The sequence below is a fragment of the Amblyomma maculatum genome, chromosome 1, assembly GCF_055883805.1.
Source record: "Amblyomma maculatum isolate TAMU_Amacu chromosome 1, ASM5588380v1, whole genome shotgun sequence".
NCBI lineage: Eukaryota > Metazoa > Arthropoda > Arachnida > Ixodida > Ixodidae > Amblyomma > Amblyomma maculatum.
The window spans coordinates 156165177-156183991 of NC_139344.1; the positions used below are offsets into that span (position 1 = coordinate 156165177).

An 18815-nucleotide genomic window follows, 5' to 3' on the forward strand; every position below is an offset into this window, starting at 1 on the left:
TGTATTATGCTCTGAAAATGCAGCATGGAAATATGCTTGTCATTTATAAAAATGTGTTGGGTGTGTATGGTGGAGCATATTAAGCAAAAGTAGGGGCACGTTCAGCAGCCAAAAGGCCTGTCCAATACCTAGTAGATGTGGACACCATCACCTATCAAAAGCGCTAAAAGCCTTTACTATACCTTTCCTGCTACTCATTATTTGTATGTCTATTCTCAGCGGCAAGATAGACTACCAACTTTTGGGATCATTCGACCATGAATTCAGAGATTTCACTCAGAACTTCAGTGATGAGGAAGAGGTATTGATTTCTTTCTTTTTTTCCCATTTCAGTGCTTTGGTCTCCTTGGTGTTAATGGTGCTGGAAAATCTTCAACATTTAAAATGCTAACAGGTGACACAGAGATAACATCAGGAGATGCCTTTCTAAATGGATACAGGTAAATAGCTTAGCTTTTGCTCCGAAATCTTTGTTATTATACAAGAAACCTTTGGAAGCAAAAGCTTCACTATGCCATGTATCAGCCAAGGTCTACCTGGGCATCAGCTCGACCTTCAATAAGCTAGAGGTCATAGTATGGCTATATGTATAACTATGGTACCACCTACAGTGTACCACCACTTGACCTTTGACAGCGTCATGTGTTCCCTCTTGTAGTTGACGGCGTCTTTGACTCTATAGTCTTGCCAATTTAATCTGCAAAACCGTTTCAGCCCATGTCTAAACCTAAGCCAAATCAAAGCAAAACCAAGCAAACAATGCTTTCACTTTGCCTAACTAGGTTTAGTAGGATTGAACCTTAGCTAATTTTTTACAGAAGTGGGGCAGAATCTGAGTTTTCAGTAGAAGATCTGTATGCCTCTTGAAAGTAGAACCAGCTGTTAAAAGGAACTACAACAGCGCCCATTACACAAGGCTGAAGATTTTTACTGTTTATCTAAAACACTTCGACATTCAGAAAAACCCAAAAAGTGTGTCTCTTAATGAAACCTTGTATTTGGAAGGTATGAAGTATTTAAAATGAGCAGGTGATTCTGTAGTGCTCAGCTTTTGTATTACCAAATAATATTATATAAAACTTACATATCTGTAGACATAATTCGTTTTGCTGCATTTTGATCAGCTGCAGTTCATATAAAAATATATATGTTGTGATTTTATTGGTTAATGAAGGCTTTGGCCACCTAGAAGAATTTTTTTCCCCTCTGGTCAGAGAAGAGCTTAAGCACTGCAGTGGACAGTTGTATATCTGTATATATATTTTTTTGATAGCATGGCATGAAGGGTGATTCATTACCTGCATGTTAATGCTGTTTTTTCTGCAGATGATTTTTGTTTTGACCTCATTATTTATTTCTCTTGTTCTTGTTATATTGCTATTGCTAATTATTACATTGGTGCTCTACATTACTTACAGTGTCTCACGTGAGCTGAACAAGGCACAACAGTACATTGGGTATTGTCCCCAATTTGATGCTCTTTACGACGAACTCACAGCAAAGGAGCATCTAAGGCTGTACTCAAGGTTTCGTGGCATTCCAGTGAAGGAAGAGAACAAGGTGGCACTCATTATATTTGGAAATGGAAAAGTCCTTAAAAATTGGAGCTATTCTTGTAGGCTGAAAGTGTGAATGTTCTTACTTTTTACTTTTTTTTAGCACATTCTGGGATAGAGATGTGGATACGCACTGCACAAAATCCTCTTGAGGTTTTGTATTGTCTGTTAAAGCTGCACAGATTAAAAATAAGCTACTAAACTAGACCTGCCAAGCTACAATCCTTGTTTTCAAGCCTTGTAGAGAGAGCGAAAGCAATGATAAAGTGATGTGTCGACCTATTGGAGAGGCAACGCCGCGTGACCCTGAACTTGAGGTGTCGTAGCAGACACGTCAACAGAATTAAGATAAAAATCTACAATCCTGCGGCAGATGGCAAAATAACCCTTGACCCCATAACCGCACGCACACCCCGCATGATCGCTTAACGCAAGAGAGTAGCGCGCATGGAGGCACTGCAGCCCCTAGCAAAGAAGGTGGCAGGTTCAATATATACGTACCAACACAGTGCGGGGCGAAAATATGAACTTGTAGAAAGATTTTACAAATGGCGCAGCCAGTCCAAGCGCACCAGCTTCAGGTTCAGGCACGAAATTTTGAACCCACGATAGAGAAAGTACCAGTACGTCGGTGGTACTGTGGGGGTAGGAAGCACAAAAACGTACCGGTATGTTTGTGACAGCGAAAGGGTTAAAAATACGTAACATGAAACCAAATTTTTGCCATCTTTAGTGTGAATACTAAGAAAGTCAAATTAAATTGGTATTAGCAACAAAGTTTTAGTTGCTTAGAAGACAAGAGTGCATGGGAGAAGTTTATATAGGTAATCTTTTCAGACACAAAAACTTTTCACTGAGTGAAGGCATGAAGTATAGAGTACAGTCGAACCCGGATATATCGAACCCGTATATATGGAATTTTGGTTATATCGAACTCGCGGAATATCCCCTTAAAAATCCCATGTAAAAGTATAGGAAAGCCGCGTGATATATCGAACTCAATTTCGCCGGTCGTTCGATATATCGAACTCTGCACCACGCACTGGAAAGTGTGCCTTTCCCAAAGACGATCGCATCACCCTCGGCCGTTTGCCGCATGACGTTTTCAAGCCATGCGCGGAAGTAATGAGAGGGGACAGTTCCGCTAGGGCAGCGCCGCGCCCATTCCCTAAAGGCGCGCGCATCTGCGGTTATCGTTTCCCGCGCGCCAGCACGTGACGTTTGCAAGCCATGTGCGTGAATGAACCAGAGAGAACCGGTGGGAACGAGAGGGGAAAGACGCGACAGAGCGAAGCGCAAGGATGTGCCCATTCTTGGCGAGCTATCTCCCCTTCCACTTTCCCATCTTTCGTTCGCAGTAGCACGCGCTACGAAGCGCCAAGCCAGCTCAGCCCGTTTTCAGACAGAACGTCCGACGCTTTCTCCAGCATGTGTGGCGAACCCTCTGCGCGCGGCGGCTGACGTGGCTATGGCACCTGCGGAAGTTAAGAAGCGGCAGATCTATGTTTTTTTTTTTGCGAGATTTGTCTATTTTTATCGTTGTGCTATACGTGCGCCGTAGTGTAAGACATGGCGTTACAAAGCGGCAATTTTTTTTTTTTTTTTTTTTTTGCGGGAGTCGTTTATTCTTGCATGTATGAATCAACGAAAGCACGCAGTCAGCTGTGATCATGACATTGGCTTTTAGCATTTTTCGCTTCAAACAGCATTTGCAGCTACTGTATCACGCTTTCCAATGATTTTGTGGCAGTGGACTACGCCCGCCCCAAGCGCGGCTTGATAAATCGAACCAGGCTTGTGCAATCAAGTCATCACGGGCAGTCTGCCAAGTTCGCTCCCCGCCGCCGCAGGCGCTATAAAAAGATAAACACGCCGGGACGTTATCCTATTACTGCGCAGCATCTTGGCACGTTGCCAAGAAATGAGCTGTGGATGAGATGACCGAAACGGAGTGCTACATGCAAGCGAAAACGTTGGCGATTTCTGCCGCGGTGACACAGAAACCTTGTTTTGAGCTGCCGCGGTGGCTCGAATGGCAGAGGGACGCTGTTCCAACAAGTTGGAAATTTTTTGCTCTGTCGCTGGAGCGAGCTGGCCTTATTGCTTTTTTTTTTTCTTTTTCCAAATTCTCAAGTGCAAAAGTGGAGGGTGGGTTCATTATGCAAGTGAGTTGATTACGCGACAAATACGGTATGGTTTTTTTCGCATCGTAAGTGCCATCCCAAGCCAATTTCTGTAAATCGAATTATCGATATATCGAACGTATTTCGCGATCCCCTTCGAGTTCGATATATCCAGGTTCGACTGTATAGTATAGTATAGAATTTTGTTGTTTGCATTATAGAACAACTTTGAGTGCTTAGGAAGGATTTTTGAACACTTGCAGGCTACTGACCAAGCACTAGGCATTGTAAGAGATGGGCTGGTGTCCTTCCATGACATTACAAATCAAGAATTTGAACCAAAGGGTTTTCCCGCTGTTGTTTAAGGTACAGAAGTATGCTTTGAGAAAACTCCAGAAGGGATCCTTTTTTAGCTTTTATGTATTAAGCAAAATAAGTGCACAAGAGGTGAAGCCAGAGTGTAGGTGATGTAGGGAGCTGGTGACATATGATCATTATCATTAGGAAGGAAGAGCTGTTCCTGGCAGTCTTGCTGCAATATCATTCTCCTAAGCAGTGGGAGGCCATGTTGGTCAGCTTAGACCTAGCCATCCAGGTCTGGGCTGTGGAGTGGGCATCTGAGGTCACCATTAGTCGAGGACTGTGGCCATCTAGCATGGAACCACCTGAACGCACTTTTGACGAAATAAAGTTTTTACATCCAGCCACCATCCACAGTAGAATGCAGGGCTGTATGTCTAAATAATTCTATAACAGCTTTTGCTGTAAAAAGGACGTACTATCCTGTCGGTAACTATGCAATATTTTATTGCGAAAGCAATACTTACACCATGTTTCAGCCCGTCGCGTAGTCCGTGGCGGTAGTCACAAATGACCTTGAACAGCCGCAAAGAAGAAGAGGAGGAGGAATAAAAAGAAGAAGAAGAGTGCTCAGTCACTCGCAGCTAATGTTTTCGTTCCAGATTCGGTTCAGCAGCTTTGAACCCTTGTAATTTTTTTTTTGTTTTGTTTTGTTTATGTTTGTTTCATTCAGGTTAAACAAGATTTTTAAAGGAGTATCGATACCAAGTTTGGTTGCATATCTTCTGCTTGTTAATGATGAGTAAGTTATTGCTCTATACGGATCAGCATGTAGTATTTGTCTATGGCTGCGAAATAATTTACATTTGAATATTCTTTTCTCTATTTCACCTAAGTTGTACCTATGATGTCAGAGTTCTGTATAGGTCACAGGAGGCATTTGGAAAGCTCCAGTAGAATCACTGCTTCTTCACTTGTGATTCTGGCTCTGGAGGCAGGCTGGTTTTAGTATTGTAGTGCTTATAATTGTAGTGCATCATAACAAAGCAGCCATTATATTGCAGATTTTTTTTTTCATCCTTCACATCATCTATGTGGAACTTTAATATCATAGCTGTTGCTCGGCTGTTTTATTTATTTATTTATTTATTTCAGTACCCTCAGGGCCCGAGGGCATTACAGAGGGGAGTGGGGTACAATAAAAGAAAAAAAAAAGGAAAAGAACAGCAATCAGTATTAAAACAAATTTGAACAGTAGTATGGTTGAAACACTTAAGCAAGTTACAGCAAAATAAGAATACAAATTATTAGCTATTGACATAGACATATGAGCGAATTGTATAAGCACACAAAATATACCACGTGAGCAAAACAAACAATTTTACTAGCAGGCAGAAACAAAGTTGCTGAAATATACCATCATACACGTAATCAGCAGCACAATTCGGGGGGAAAAAGAGAAAAAAAGTTTATAAAAACAGCAGATGAACTAAAAACAATAAGAAAATGGCAGTGTGGGAGAATTCAATGTTCTATGTTAACATCAGATTAGCTAAAGCAGATTTAAACGCAGAATGGTCACTCACTTCAACAACCGATGGGGGAAGGCGATTCCATTGTGCCGATGTGCTGGGGATGAATGAGTTGTAGAAGTGATTTGTTTGGCACGAAGGAATACCAACCTTATGACGGTGATCGATCCGAGCAGACATGTAGCAAGGAAACCATGTTGCATATGAGCAGACATGTTGCAGCTGAAACCAAAACAAATCTTATTATAAATTATTTGGTGGTGCTAGGCAAATACCATGCTGTGATAGATGTAATAGTAATGTCTTACGCAACGTATAGAACTAAAAATTAGCTGTCTGTGCTCCTTTACGTCTATTCCTGTGCCATTTTGCGAATGAAAACATGATCTTGTTTTGCATTGTGAAATAACTTTCTTTTGTTCCCCTAATTATCCAGGTTATTGAATGGACCCTGCAGAAACTTGGACTGACTCCATATGCGGACCGTGTGGTGGGAACGTATAGTGGTGGCAACAAGCGAAAGTTGTCAACAGCCATTGCACTGCTTGGGGGGCCACCAGTTATCTATCTGGTCAGTGTTTGCAAACAATGCTGCACAAATTTTCAGTCAATGGCCCATGTTGTGCGTTACTCTGCTGCTACTCTTTCAGATAATTTAGTTGCAGTTCATTAATGAGTACGTCTTTAAGACAAACTCTGCTAATCTGATTCTCAGATGAGCAGAGCAATTCAAGAAATGTTGTTTAACACTTTTGAAACTGCCTTATAGGCCATAGTGCAAAAATGCATTACGATTATTCATGCCATGCCAAGCTCAGATTTCTACTCGCTTGAGCAGGTATCACCATCTAGAAGTGTAGTTTGACAACTTAATTTTCGGTTTCGGCCTAGTTTGCTCTTTTCTTAGCAGGCGGTGACGAGGTTGAGCTAGCGAAACAGCGTGAAATCGCATTAGGTCGCGCAGAGAAACCGGCATCAATCACACATTTAGCTGCTTCAGCTCTGGATTTTCTTTTATGATACTAGTAGCGAACAGTCAGGAGGTGGCTTTGAAAGCTCAGACTTCAGCTTGGAATGTGAAACAGGTGCACAATGCCGTGGACCATTAACGACCGGCCAAATATGAGAAAATTTTCATTTTCCGCTAGTTCTGTAGGAGGGGCGCATGATCACTAAATGTTCACACTATTTTATCTCTATTTGGTAGGGATTCTGCAAACTGTGGCAGAAATCTTGTGCTTCCAGTGCAGACACTTGTCGAGTTTTCGCCAAGACAGGAACCTGAGTGAAGGTGCATGTGCAGCTCTCAGAAGTCAATCAGAAAGTGTTCTCACTGGCTCTCACTGACCTGGGGTTTTTCTTGTGGCAAAGTAATACAAGATACTTCTGAAAGAAAAAGTAATTGGGTCCAAAGGAAGAGTCTGGCTTCTCAGTCTTGATGACTCCAAGCAAGCTCACACTCCTGAACTGACTTCTGCACAATACCCGCTCCACGAGCCACAATAGATTCACAAGCGAAAGCACTGCAAGCTATACTACAAACAGAAAAAAATCCAGGTTTAAGCTACTGTTTTTTGCAGTGAATGCTAAGTACTGATTTGTTTTGTAATGCTTCCAAGAGCTGTTAAAAACTCAATAGGGAACACTTGTGCAAGAAAAAATAAAAAAAAAGTTTTAGATAACACTGACAATTCTTTTTGCCCCGAAGTTAGAAAAGAGGCAATGTGCATTCTGGAATGTTTTTATTATGGCTTATGATTACCAGAGTTAAGGATTTCCAACTTTTTTATGTTTGCACCTTTACAAAAATTTGCATTGAAAAACTGAAGTCTTCAAATTTCGTTATAAGCAGATTTATCTGTATTTACTTACAGACGCAATAAAGAAAAAAATAAGTTATTTTAAGCATACAAGTTGTATAATACACCAACATTTAAGAAGCGAAGAGGGTATTAATGGATGCCTTTGCATATGCAGGCATTTTTACAGCTTGGCAAGAGCAGTAGTAAATGTGAGGTAAATGTGACATAGAATGAAACACATTCTGCTAAGCACAGTATAGCATTTTGTTCTTCAGGGATAAAAGGATTTCAAGGTATGTTTAGAAACCATTGGTTACCTGCCTCCTTAAGACTAAGCATTGTCTGTTGCCGAAAAGCTAAGACCTGTAGCAATATAATGGCTGCAGGCTGTGTGAGATTTGGGAAGACATTTTTTTTTCCCTTGTCTTTGCATACTTTTACCAAGAACTTCCATTTGTCCCCATCTTTAGGCTGTGTGAGATTTGGGAAGACATTTTTTTTTTCCCTTGTCCTTTGCATACTTTTACCAAGAACTTCCATTTGTCCCCATCTTTAGTTATGAATTGTGCCTATATGCTTGTATGCATTCATATGTTTTGAGCACTTATGTCAAGGTCAGCAGGTTTTAAGAGTATTGTCATATTTGCATCAAAGGAAGTCCGCACACCTTTTTAGGTGTGCTATACTTGGAAAAAAAATTGCAATTATTATTTTTTGGAAGTGATTGCAGTGATACCACCCTTGTGCCAAATGTGCCAAATTGTGCTAAACCAAAAAAGCTGCGTCATTCTGATAAACATTTGGAAAAATTGTGCCAAAGTACTGCTCTTGAATTGGGTGGTGCTGGGCACTGACAACTCATGCAGGTGTAGCCTCGGTTGTCAGCGCTCTTCCAATGTGTAAGTGTCTGTTGAAGCTCACGTATAACAACATGATGGTCTCATGGCAATACGGACTTGCATGGAGCTTTTATGCCAATACGCAAGACTCCATTGCTCTGGTGAAGTTTTGGTCAATGTTTTGAGCTGATGCTCATTTCTCTCCCTCACTTGAAAGGCACAAGCAGTGCACGCATTGAGATGAAAGGCACTTGACGCTAGTAGGCTTGCGTGCCTTTGGATCCAACTTTTGTCGGCATGATTCGAACCATCCGGCTGGTTAGGCCTAGTGTTAGTCAATCAGTCAAAGGTTGCATTTAGCTGATGCAACGGTAATTTGTGATGCTCACATGTGCAAATATGGGGATTTTAATGTACACTGCACACTGAGCCAGATTGCAGTTTTTGTCGAGCATTGATGAGCAACAGCTTTTATGGAAAGCCCGTGCCGATGCTGCATATGTGGGTGCAGCAGTGAAATGTTTGGTCCAAATAAGTAGCAGACACTCCTGTAATGTCCGTTTGTGAAAAACTCAGTCAGTTCACAAGAATACAGAGGCGATTGACACCGATTAATTTGCATCTGCGTTACGATGGCACAAGTGTACATAGACTGTAAAAGAACTGGCTGACAAATGAAAAATTGGAAACGTCTTAACGTGGAGGAGATTTAAACAATGCGTAAGATCTTCAAATGAAAGTGAAGAGCCACGCATCAGTGCATTTGTGCTACCATGCTTGTGTGTATATGCAAACTATGGTCTCTTCAAGGTAATATTATACGACATACCGCAGACTCATGGCAATTCAAACCTTGATATCATACTTTCAGCTAACTTTAAAAAATTTCAGTAACTTTGGTAACCGTGTGTACTTTCAGCCCATGTGAAAGCGGCTGAAGTTGTATGATGATTTCTATTAAAGGGTTCGAACACTGGATGTTGAGCATTCAAATTTTTTGGTGGAGCAGAAAACTTGCTTTCTAAAGTGATTGATTCCATAAACAGGGTGTCTAGCAACCGGGAAAGTCGGGGAAAATGGCTCGATATATTCTACTGTGCATTTCTATTTTAAGTTGGCTCACAGCAAGTATGTTATTAATGCAGATTTTTTTTGTGTGCTGTCAGAGCGCGGCCGCCGTGGGGGCGAGGCGCGATATATTACTTTGACGCCAGCACATGGCTGAGGTGCCACAATAGAAGAGCCAATACACACATGAGGTGGGTATTCAACAAAATGTGTGGAAGCCCTGCGTGAGAGAGTTATGTGACAAAAAACAGGAATAACTGCAACGGCAGCGGCCAGCGAGAAAGCGATCAGCGAGCTATTCTAGGCACTATAGGCGAGCTGTGCTGCCAAGCGTGCACACAGCCATATACACAATACTGGCCAAATCGCGTAAGGTGGAGCACCAGATGGCCCACATATGGTCTGCTGGGTTTCGAACAAGCGCAGAGGGTTACGATGCAAAATGCCTTGCGGCTGGCGCATGCATTTGTAACCAGTCGAGTCCTATACTCGGCTCCATACCTCTACCTGTGCAAATTTGACAAGAAGTCATTCTCCGTAAAATATACAAGCGTGCCCTCGACCTCCCGGTGAACACCCCCAGCCAGCGCCTACTTGGCTTGGGGATGGTAAACACCTTTAATGAACTGCAAGAGCCACACTTGAATCAATACACAAGACTGTCTAAAACACTGTCGGGTTGCTGCCTCTTTGCCCGACTACACATCCACCACTCAATACATTTGGAAGAACGCACATATCCTAACAGAGTGAAGATATGCCTTTGCACGTATGCCGTCTTCTGGCTAACATGACACAAGAGGACCATAGTGGCAGACGTTTCGCGCGGGTGGATACCTTGGCTCGTCACTACGGGCACAAACATGAAGTCTTCTACGTGGATGCCTGCGGCCTGCGCCATGAGAGTTGGTACACAGCCGAATTCGTCTACCAAAACACTGTAATAAACGGACTCACTTTCCATACACGCAGCATAACACACACGGAAGAGGTTGACATTGCGCTAGACGCCGCAGATCAGGACTCGCGGGTCATCATGACCGACCGAGGGGTGCCTGTCGCAATATCGAGGAGGGGTACATATCGTACTTCACCAGCAAAATTTTACAAAACAATGACTATCTCGGTGCCCTCGCACATCGAATGATTCTCTGGACTCCGGCTCACACTGACCTCGAGGGAAACGAAACAGCCAATGCCGCCGCCTATGCGCTGACTTCCCAGGCACCAACCTCATCTTCCACCGATCCGGACTCCGAACCCAATCTCTCCTACACGTTCAAAGAAATAATTCATTTCTGTCAATCCAGCCATTCAATCTATCCTAAGTTACCCCGCCGGGGTGGCGCAGTGGTTATGGCAGGCACTCAACTACTGTTCCCAAGGATGCGGGATCGAATCCCGGCCTCGGTGGCCGCTTTTCATTGGAGGCGAAAAGCAAGGCGCCCGTGTGCTGTGTGATGTCAGTGCATGTTAAAGAACCCCAGGTGGTTGAAATTTCTAGAGTCCTCTACTACGGCGTCTCTCATAGCCTGAGTTGCTTTGGGACATTAAACCTTACAAACAAAACCAAACCAATCTATCCTAAGCCCTGCAAGGGCCTCACAAAGGCAGAGGAGCACATTCTCCTTCGCCTTTATACCAAAACTTTACTGTGCCCGGTAGTGTTAAAATGTTTTGACTTCGCTTGCACGGGGAAATGCCCACACTGGAAGGAAAAGTCCTCAGACATTTTTACATAATGTGGGCATGTCAAAAAACTCCTTATCTATCCCCCTACCCGACCCTTCCCGGGAGGACTGGGAGGCGGCCCTGCTCGGCTGCTCTGACCTGACGGCGTAACGAGCCTTGGTCGAGCGGGCCCGGGCCATGGCTGACGTCAATGGACTCCCGTAAGAGGGAGCTCACCTAGTAATTGTAAGAGGCGGCCCCTTAAGAACCACTGCTGTACCCCTCCCTGTAGAAAAAAAATAAATAAATGTTTTCATCATCATCATCATCATCATTGCAGCCATATTGGATTGGATTGGTTCGGCTATTTGCGGGGTGGGAGGTTCACATGCTGTGATGCTGGTGTCACTGCACGGCTTTTTCAGTAAACTTCTGACATTCTTAACGGCAGTTAACACTAATGACAGCCTTTTCACTATTGTGAATTGCAGAATGAGATTAATAAGTAGCTTAAGCAGCTACATTTTGAGCCTCTTCACTCGTCAGGGCATTTGACCTGAAATAATCAGAGAAAACCTAGAAAAGTGAGGGATTTTGAAAACAGTGGTTTGCTAGACATCCTGATAAAATTTGTTAGGAATGCCGCAGAAAAATTTTACCGAGAATTTTTTTATTACTGCATGCACCCGTTTTTATGTAGACTGGAAACCTTTAGCAGTTAATGCAATGGCGATTGTACATCGGTTTGGACACAGTGTTCACTACTAGTGGCCGGCAGAAGGCACTCGTTGCTTTACCAGGAAAGCTGGGAATGTTTCCAAGTAATGCAGTTCACCAAATTTTGTGTAGATGAAAGGTGGAAAGTGCTTGTTTATCTAATTTTGCATCAAAGTACTTCTTTTACCATGATCTGACAAACTATATTTCGGTGTGGTAAGAAGGGTTCAAAAAAGGAATAAAAATGCGTTATAAAACGCCCATATTCTTTGCCTGTTGGGTGTTAATATTCAAGGCTTTGTTCAGACTGTTGTGCTGTTCAGAGCAATGACTAGGACATTTCTCTTGGCTAAATTACTGACTTGTTCAGTCTTAGACTTTGCACAGAGGTGACATTTGACAGTTACCTTTTTTTTATAATGCTATGTTGAATTGAACTGCCTGCCTTATAGACCTTATGCAAAAGTGCTGCCATCTAGCGACCAGCACACGCCTTTTTGCCATGTTTAAGGGAAGTTGAATCGAAGAGCGGCAAGCGGAATAGTATTGGGGGTTCCATGGCCGCAGGATTAATGCTCATTGTTGCCGATAATGCCGACATACTGTTGTGGCCCTTGCTGTACGCAAAACTAAAAAAAGAATGCCGAGGAAAAGAAGCAGCAAGTTATACCATTGAGATTTTTTTTTCTTGTGTCCTTGTGTTAATCTGCTGTCCTATATGGTTCTCGCGATATAGGTGCACTGTCGTTCAGCGCGCATCTTAATCGTAAAATGGTATCTTATTTAGCCTGCTTTGAAAGATTTCAAATTCGTACTTGGTGCCAAGGCAGACGAAATGTATCGCCCACAATGTGTTACATTTTTCTGTACAAGATTTTCGCATAGCCTTTTCACGTAAAATATCTGCAGGAATGTTGCTCTTGATTTCTTTATTGCGTAAACGCATCGCAGAGTTTACTGCCTCATGCTTACAAGCTGTCCAGAGATTTTTTATGCAATGTATACGCCCAGGTATTCAGTAGAAAATGTTGCACTTTCAAGGTGCCAGACTGTTCTCTTAAGTCGAATGCAAAATTTTAATTTCACAATATATTGCTCAAATACATGCCCACACTTGACATGCTTCTGGGTATAAGGCAGACCTCTGTGATGTGACTATGCAGGCTATGGTATCGATTTTGTATCAATAATGTATCTGCTAATGTGTCGATTTTCACAAAATTTAACCATGCTATGACGCAGACAGGAGCTACCTGGGGAGGAACAGAGAGTGTAGAATCATGTCGTTAACCTTGCATTTTGCCGGCACATTCACATTGTTGGGAGTCATTGTTTAGCTGTCTACATGCTAACAAGATACATCTGCTGCTGAAGGTCCAGGGAAAGCATGGGAACAGCTTGTACACGCAGTGTATTGTGAATGCTTTCAGGTACAGCGCAGTGCAGTGCTTATTAGGCATCATTCCTATATTAAAAAAAGAACACTATCAACCTCCTTTGTGTATGCGTATTCCCACAACATACTATGGAACACCAACGATCGAGGCTGAGCGCCGGGGGGTGTAGTAACATGTTGAACCTGGCCCGTGCTGGACTCGAAAGCATCCTGCGGTGGCCGACACAGTGTAATCATATCGCAGACGTGTTTTGCACCCGGAAGAAATATCAATCTCATTCATGGATGCGCACATGAGCAGTGTATTAAGGAATCCGTTGGAGCAGAGAGGGAAATTAGAAGTGGCAACGCGGGCTTTGTCCTCTGTGGCTATGCTGATATTGCCATTCGCAAGAAGTTTTGCTAGTGCAGTACCGCTTCACGAAATAAAATGGGTATGTAGGCAGCGTAGACAAGCCCATCGCCTATTCTTCCGCTATTTCTTTTTATTGTGAAAGCAATACTACACCAGGTCTAACCGCTCGTCGCTGTATGCCGTGTCCGTGGTCCCCTGGCAGGAACTGCCAACTTGGGTCTCTCGTTTCACATGGGACGGTTATGTCAGGATCAGCCTGCCAGGACCCTGGCATTTACGTTACCCCTATAGACCACTAAGGCACGTTCATACGGCAGGCCACTAAGGCACATTCATACGACTTGGTTAAAGCAGGGCTTTATATGTGGGCTGGGGAAGGAGAAGAAAAAGAAGAAGAGGAAGAACGCTTGGTTACCCACAGTTAGTGCTTTCGTTTCGTATTTGGTTCAGCAGCGTTGAACCCTTCTAATTTTTTGCCCTGAATGACTGAATGAGAGCAAATAGCACGAAAACCACAGCACTAGACAAATGCAGCTAGTGCGACGGTAGCAGCTGCAGCAGCGTGAGCGACTCGCTCAACCCTTCAGCCGTGACATCGTGTGGCATATTTTGCTGAAGGTACAATAGATGGCAGCAACTTCGCATAAGGTTTATAAGGCCATCACATTTGGTGATAATGAAAAAAATAAAATAAGAAAGCTTTTGCAGAGGCTGCACCAGCAGTGTTGTCTCTCACCAAGGTGGGCTATGAAGCAAATGGATGGATGCAGGCAGTCTAAAATGCCTTATTTGCTGCTGATAGAAACCACCCTCTTTGAACTTTGGGGTAAATTTGCAGTGTTATCCTTGACCGGGGTTGATAAGAGTAAATAAGAAAATAGCCTTTAAGATGTACATGCATTGGCATCCTTGCCTCGTCCACCCTTCTCTCTCTCTCTCTTTTTTTTTTTTTTGCCTTCACAAATAGTGCTCCTTCCCTTTCTGGGTGAGAACTGGTGCTACTGCTTCAGCTTCTGCAAAGGCTTGTTCTTTCGGTCAAGCATCGCCACAGATGTTGCAGACTTTCGATTCATTCGTAATGAATCGCACAAGTGCCACACCCAAACATTATACTTAAAACCTCTAACTTTCAGTGGTGGAAAATATTAAATTTCGCCGATTGAGGGCAAAGAATCTGTGTAATGACAAGGGAGACATAATATAGTGCTTCAGAATGCACCTCGTGTTATATTGAGAACTAACAGCATGAATTCTTTGTTTTCTTTTTGTCTTTCCTAGGCAGGTGAAGGAACCTTCACCACTAGGCTCAAGAATGGGGAAGACTGAGCTAGTTGGGTTTCCTTTAATTATCAAGCAGCTCACCAGAAGGACAACAGACAGATGAGCGCTTGTTCATGTCTTTCTCTCTGTTGCCCTCCTGGTGTCCTGCTCAATAAGTAGTAAGTGGAAGAGCTGTTAGGAGAAGGGAGCACATAGCATGCAAGTGAAAATTAGAAGGTGGCTGTAACATATATATATAGAAAGAAAAAAGGCATTCTGAGTTGTTGAGAAAGAGAAGGCACTGAAAAGTGTTTAATGAAGTAGGGAAAGTAAAGACAAAGAAGGGCAAACAGACACGGGCCTGGGTAGCTGGAAACACCGACTAGTACTGGCACAGTGGCGATAGCGCCTACTGCTTCATGGTACACCCACTGCAGTGGCTCTAGGGCTTTGGTGTTCAGCTGCTGAGCCCAAGATTGCAGGTTTAAACCTTCATATGTCATTTCAGGATGTTAAACCTACATTTTACAATTTATTTAACTTCCAGTTCAGATCATTGCTATTGCTTTTCTTTTTTATTTTTGACCAAGAATGCAGTTTTGGGCTTTTGTGTACCAGTACTTCTCTTGCAGGATGAGCCTACCACAGGTATGGACCCATACACCCGCAGATTCTTGTGGGACCTAATTCAGGACCTGGTGCAAGGAGGCAGATCCGTCATCCTCACTTCTCACAGGTGAAAATGACAGGTTATAGTATTGTTCCTGGATAACTGTAATGTGGCAGTAAATCTGCCGGTGTGTTTTGTCTTGATGTGCACTGAAAGATTTTGTGTTATTTAGTGGCAAAAATATTGTTATTTCTGTACAAAGTCTGGCACTTGTAATAAATCCTCCCTGTATTCTTAGTAAATTTTTGATGGAAAGCATAAACTTTATTTTTATCATTTACTGATGAAAGGAATTTGAATTTTGCAATTTGGTAATTTATGTGTGCACCTGAGCATGTGTGAGCACTTATCATTTTTAAATGTTTGTAAATTGGACTATCCTGCTTCTTTTTAGTTGTATAGTAAACTGTTTTTCTAAAGAAATAATGTAATGGTTTTAATGTTTCTACAGTGTAGGCTAGGGGCATTGAAATTTTGAAACATTGAAACATTTATGTTGCTTTTGCATTGCCAGGGCACTAGAGGGCTAAGTGCTTTGCAGTGTGACAGAGCTAGGATTTTGACAGTAGCTGTTTTCATACAGTATGGAAGAATGTGAAGCCCTTTGCACGAGGCTGGCAATCATGGTCAATGGCCACTTCAAATGTTTGGGCAGCATTCAGCACTTGAAAAACCGTTTTGGCGAGGGTTACTGTATTACTGTCAGAACCAGAGGAACATCTCACGACGCCATTGCTGCATGGTTTCACAGAGTCTTCCATAATGCCGCACTAAAGGTAAGTATACTGCTGGTAACTGCACAGCATGCTTAGTCTAATTGTGCTCTAGTTATTTTTCGAACATATATCATGATGCATCATACGGGCCTATATAAAAGTTAATAACTCACTTAGTGCAGCCACAGATGTTCATTACGAACACTTTTTCTTTCTTTTTTTTTTTCCCCCCAAGAATATTGATGCGATCAGTGCAGTTTTGGCATGGAGGTTTTTTTTTTTTAATATCATCCAAGAGATAACAGAACAGTTTTTGGAATGAATATGCTTCATTCTTCGCAGCACTAAATTCTTATGCTGATCTCCCCTTCCCATTCAATGTTAGTACAGTACATAATGAAAGTGGCCTGAAAAAAAATGCTTTTACTTGTGCAACACTGACGTAACTCTCAACAAGTCAAATAGGTTTTTTGAAATTATTATAAAATAATATTTATTAAAATTACATTCGCTGTACCTTGTGTGCATTCTTGACACATGTGCATATGCATGCATTTGGTGCACACACACATGCCAATGCTTGGATGTAAAATGCTTTTTAGATTAAAGATCAGTAATTTGAATCTCACTCAAGGTGCTTTAATGTGCAGTGGGTCCTTTCGTGTATGTGTGTGTGTGGTTGCTGAACCACTGCAGGCAAGTCTGTGCTAACTGTAGCCTCAAATGTGCACCAGCATCACATATTTTGTGGTTACCATTCCTCGTGGCCACCAAAGTAAGCCAGTTCCCCATTTGACATGATGGTAAGGGGGTTACAAGCTTAGCGCATCAACACATTTGGCAATAAGTGGCATGTATTTGTGGCAGGTGTCGCAGGCAATAAAGCAAGTGACATGTTCATCTTACCTTAAGCGGAACCAGGATAGCTTAAGCAGATAAATGAAGGGGAAATGAGGGTGCTCGTTATAATATATTAAGGAAAGAAGCCAACAGTCGGCGAGGCCAAGGAAAGCATTGGGAATTCTACTTTGTCTTTCTTTTTTTTTTTTAATTTTTACTTCGGTAATTACATAAATTAGTAATGTAATCTGTTTAGGGGAAAGATAAATAAACACAAAGTAGAAGGAAAAACAACGTGCTGATGGTGGGAACCGAACCCACGACCTCCGACTGTGCTGTCGTGGGTTCGGTTCCCACCATCGGCACGTTGTTTTTCCTTCTACTTTGAGTTTAATTATCTTTCTCCTAAACAGATTACATTACTAATTTATGTAATTACCGAAGTAAAAATTAAAAAAAAAGAAAGACAAAGTACAATTCCCAATGCTTTCCTTGGCCTCGCCGACTGTTGGCTTCTTTCCTTCAGGATAGCTTAAGTGATATAAAGGCTTTCAAGTGACCAGTTATCATGTTTACTGGTGTACTGCTAGCGTCTGGGCTAGGGATGAGGCACAGCACTGTTGTGCATTGCGCTACAGTACAGTAGCTCACCTTCAGGCCACATCAGCTGTGCAGTTCGTTCAAATTAGCTGCTGCATGTACTTCTGTGTTCATATTATCAATACTTTCTTTTCAATTAAATACATGTGATTTTGATGGGGCTGAGGCATCAGTTTGAATAAATTGGAAGTTCTAATGGAGCATATTCCAATTATTAGATTCTTCTACACTTGTGTATAGCGAAATAATAACGCTTCCACTTATTCCTCTGCAAAGTTTACACACAATATGTGAAAAAGAGTGCGTGTAACCTCTTCCAAGATATTTGTGCTTTTTCTCAATTTGGTTTCAGTTACCTTTATTCTTCAGAATTATCTATGTCATCTTCATAACCTAGTGTTTTAGTTCCTCATGTTAAATCATAATTTTAGTCTATGAAATAGTTCAGAATTCCAGGGAACTTACATAATTCAGGGAAATTACTTTGAATTGCAGGTTTTTGAAAATGGGTTGCTTGTTTTGTTTCAGGCCTAGATATAATAATTTGCTGTATAGTTCGTGCATTCAGAAATTGAAATTGTTTATTACAATCAGTCTAGTGTTCTAAATGCACCTTTTACTGTGGTAGTCACTCAGTATATTTGTTTTGATTGCAGGAGCAGCATTTCAATATGCTTCAATATGAGTTGAAGTCAGAGAACATATCCCTGGCTTATGTATTCTGCCAGATGGAACAAGCCCTCATAGAACTCCCCATAGAGGAGTACTCAGTGTGCCAAAACACCTTAGACAATGTGAGTAGTGCTTTTACATGCCCTAATCTTGTAAAAATCAATTTTTCTTTCGGTCTTTGTAAAAATATTTATTTGCGTTTTGTGTGCACGAGAGCTCCTAAAAACGGCTGGCTTACAGATTCTAGTGATTTGTACCCATAGGTCTGCACTTAGGTGGATGCTTACAAGTAATCGCTTCTTTATTACAAATCTACTCCACCTTGGGGAATTCCCCTAAACATTGGATCAACATGGTCCTCATTTCTAGTTGACGTTCAATATGATTTTGCTCTGCCATCTGATCTGCAGGTCTTTCTGGTTGAAAAATGAACCGTTTTCAAGACCCTCCACCCCCTTAAAGCACGCCTTTATCAAGTAGCATAACCAGTTTCAGAGAGGTCGGTTTTATAGTGTCCTTTAATGAACCGAAATAAGAACTTTAGTCTGCTGAGATGATTTCTTTGACTTACTGGAAGCAGGTTATCTCTATTTAATAAATAGACTGTGACTTCGAGTGCGAGCCTCTGTTTGGGGAGTCCAAAATAAGAACCAGAGCCCTGTAATAATTGTTATAATATAATAATTGTTATAAGTATA

At 42.0% G+C, this 18815-nt stretch overlaps 1 protein-coding gene across 1 annotated transcript in view; it reads left to right on the forward strand.

The window, feature by feature from the left end:
• Window positions 1-18815, forward strand: part of LOC146204704 (ATP-binding cassette sub-family A member 2-like) — a 170913-nt gene that overhangs the window by 143041 nt on the left and 9057 nt on the right. Inside the window, exons 43-48 of the mRNA XM_084589421.1 lie at window positions 334-440; window positions 1419-1560; window positions 5948-6082; window positions 15252-15355; window positions 15873-16065; window positions 18102-18239. Coding sequence (XP_084445547.1) covers window positions 334-440; window positions 1419-1560; window positions 5948-6082; window positions 15252-15355; window positions 15873-16065; window positions 18102-18239 — 819 coding nt within the window. The remainder of the gene's footprint in view (window positions 1-333; window positions 441-1418; window positions 1561-5947; window positions 6083-15251; window positions 15356-15872; window positions 16066-18101; window positions 18240-18815) is intronic.